This window comes from Aegilops tauschii, chromosome 2, assembly GCF_002575655.3.
Source record: "Aegilops tauschii subsp. strangulata cultivar AL8/78 chromosome 2, Aet v6.0, whole genome shotgun sequence".
Lineage (NCBI taxonomy): Eukaryota > Viridiplantae > Streptophyta > Magnoliopsida > Poales > Poaceae > Aegilops > Aegilops tauschii.
The window spans coordinates 647440161-647442555 of NC_053036.3; the positions used below are offsets into that span (position 1 = coordinate 647440161).

General features: G+C 45.9%; 1 protein-coding gene across 1 annotated transcript; it reads right to left on the reverse strand.

Annotated features, from left to right (window-relative positions):
* Nucleotides 1-691: 691 nt before the first annotated feature.
* Nucleotides 692-1420, reverse strand: LOC141041438 (uncharacterized). Its single transcript, XM_073507585.1, has one exon. It carries the CDS (start codon nt 1418-1420, stop codon nt 692-694), a length of 729 nt encoding a protein of 242 aa, XP_073363686.1.
* Nucleotides 1421-2395: the final 975 nt, after the last annotated feature.

Genomic DNA, 2395 nt, shown 5'->3' on the forward strand with positions numbered 1-2395 from the left:
GAAGTCTCTAGGGTCACGGTTACGTGGCACCACAGGCATGGATTGAGTAGACACTTAGAGAGCCACGCTTGTACATAGGTCAGTTGCACACGGTAGTGTGGTTTTGTGGCATCGTGCAGAACTGGTGTACAGAGAGGAACCTGTGTGCAATAGCAAGGATGTTCTGAATGGATGGAGCGGTGTTTGATGTGAAATGGTTGTGTTGTGTGATTTTATTTTATTTTCAATGTGGTTAAAGTAACAAAGTTCTTGTCGCTTGTATCTTTGTACCGAATGTTCTTCTGCAATATTTCTGAATTGTTCACGCCAATGTTTAATAAGCATTGTACTAAAAGTTTACAACGATATCATCACATATTCTTGTAAATGCACGATGCATCTTGTAAAGGTTGAGTATGAAAATTATAATACAATATCATGCGACATACCTCTCGTTCTATAATCATGGATAAAATATATGCTTGCTCAATACTGGGACATAACTTATTAATTGCATTTAGACATGCAAAACGTAGTATGCATTTGTACATGAGCACACCACTGTGTTCAAAGTTCAAACGTAAAATAGTAATACAATACACACAGCATCTTTGAGCAACAACAAACATATTTACAACATAGGTTCATACAATCTAAATTATGATAATAGTAGTTCCCACTAGTTTAATGTAGACATCCATTTTATCGCAATTCACCAACCACTATTTCCCTTCCGGCCCTTCCAGCCGCTGGAAGATCCCTCATCTTTGTTCTTACGTGGGCGGAGTCTTTCTTTCATTGGTTGTTGGTGGAGGTGACGTAGCCCGTTCTTGATGATTAGGATTCTACGGTACAACTCGTAGCTAACATACCCGTCCTTTGCCGCGTACTCAAGGTGTATCAGGGAAAGTGGCTTCCACTCCCGGAACTGGTGCTTCTCCTTTCGGAATGATTTCTTCATGTTCTTGTATGAGGGGTCGATGATGGCTGCTGCAAGGTCACCCATGGAGTCCCTTTCTCCTCCACCCTTGATGCAGAATAGCCTCTGGATGTCGACGTGGTGCTCGTCTGGAATTTTGATCCATGCACGGGCAAGCATGGTCTTGTCATTCCTGGTGTCGACGCTAGTGACAGTTACCGCTTTCCGTTGCCGGAAGTCAACTAACGCCTGGGAGCGCTCGGATCTGCAGTAGTGGTATACAAGGACATGCTCACGCATGGCAAGTTGGATGACGGCGATCCCTTGTCGTATGTAACTCCTCTTACGTGTGTACTCGAGGTCGAGGCCGACGAACTTTTTCTTCTCCTCCTTTAGCCATTCCTCGTACTTTTTGATGATCCGCTCCATGGTCCTTGGGTCGTTGGTGTACACCACCTCCAGCACGGTTGTACCGTGGGTAGTGATGTGTTCGGTGAGTGTTGTTAGTTTCCCGTCGTCCATGGCTGGAGGTGTGCGTTGGTGAACTGCGCCCGGCGAGAAACTTTCGAGGAAGAGGATGCAAATGGGGTCGAAAAAGTGAAAGGGATCTTTTGTCGTGCAAAAAAAGGAAACCGCCAAATAGCAGTTGCTAGTCACCCGGCGGTTCCAGGCGTAGATTTTCGGAAACAGGCGACCGCTCCTCAATTAGTGATTTCGTTTGTTTTATCTATTTTTTTTTTAAGATTTTCACTTATCTTGTTCGTTGAATTTTTTTTATTCATTGCGTGCTTCGTGCGTGATCCATATGTGTGTATTCCATCTTTGGCTGTGAATGTAGTCGTGTAAACGGTAGAACACTCATCAGATGCATGGTCGTGCCTTTATTGTGAAACGTTTTTTCAATTAACAATCTTCCTTAGTTCGGGAGGCACGGTTTTTATGTTATTCGGTGCACAAGTGCCTCTGGTATCACACTTTTGAACATCCACAGGATTGATAGCTGTTCGCAACAACAAAAACCCGACTTCCGTGCCTCTTGGGTCTTCACCTCCGTGCCTTCCATAACTGCATCCACGTTCCTAACGTGTCACGCCCCGCGACTCTTACATGGTCGCGGTACCACGCCCATGTCTCTTCAAAAACGTCACAACAGTGCATCTCTAACCAAGCATTCCAACACATGCCTCTGAGACCACACTATTGTGCACCCACAACGTTGATACCCGTGCATCGAGAAGTCGCAATCTCGTGCCTTGCGTACCTGGATCCAGGTGCCTCTCTCACATGACACTTGCCATGACTCTTACATGCCCCATGGTGTCACACAACCTTGACTCTGCACACTTCCAAACCATGACCCTGTAACTATGTATTCGGAGCTCAACTCTGCTACTCCGTCCACGTGCCTCTGGATGCTTGTGGTGCCTTCATTTCTGTACAGACTTCCATTCCGTGCCTCCGGCCCCTGTAGTAACACACGCCGGTGGCTCTAGAGAC

What these genes read in the sequence shown, in the direction of transcription:
- LOC141041438 (XM_073507585.1), bottom strand. Translation starts at nt 1,420, where the DNA reads ATGGACGACGGGAAACTAACAACACTCACCGAACACATCACTACCCAC.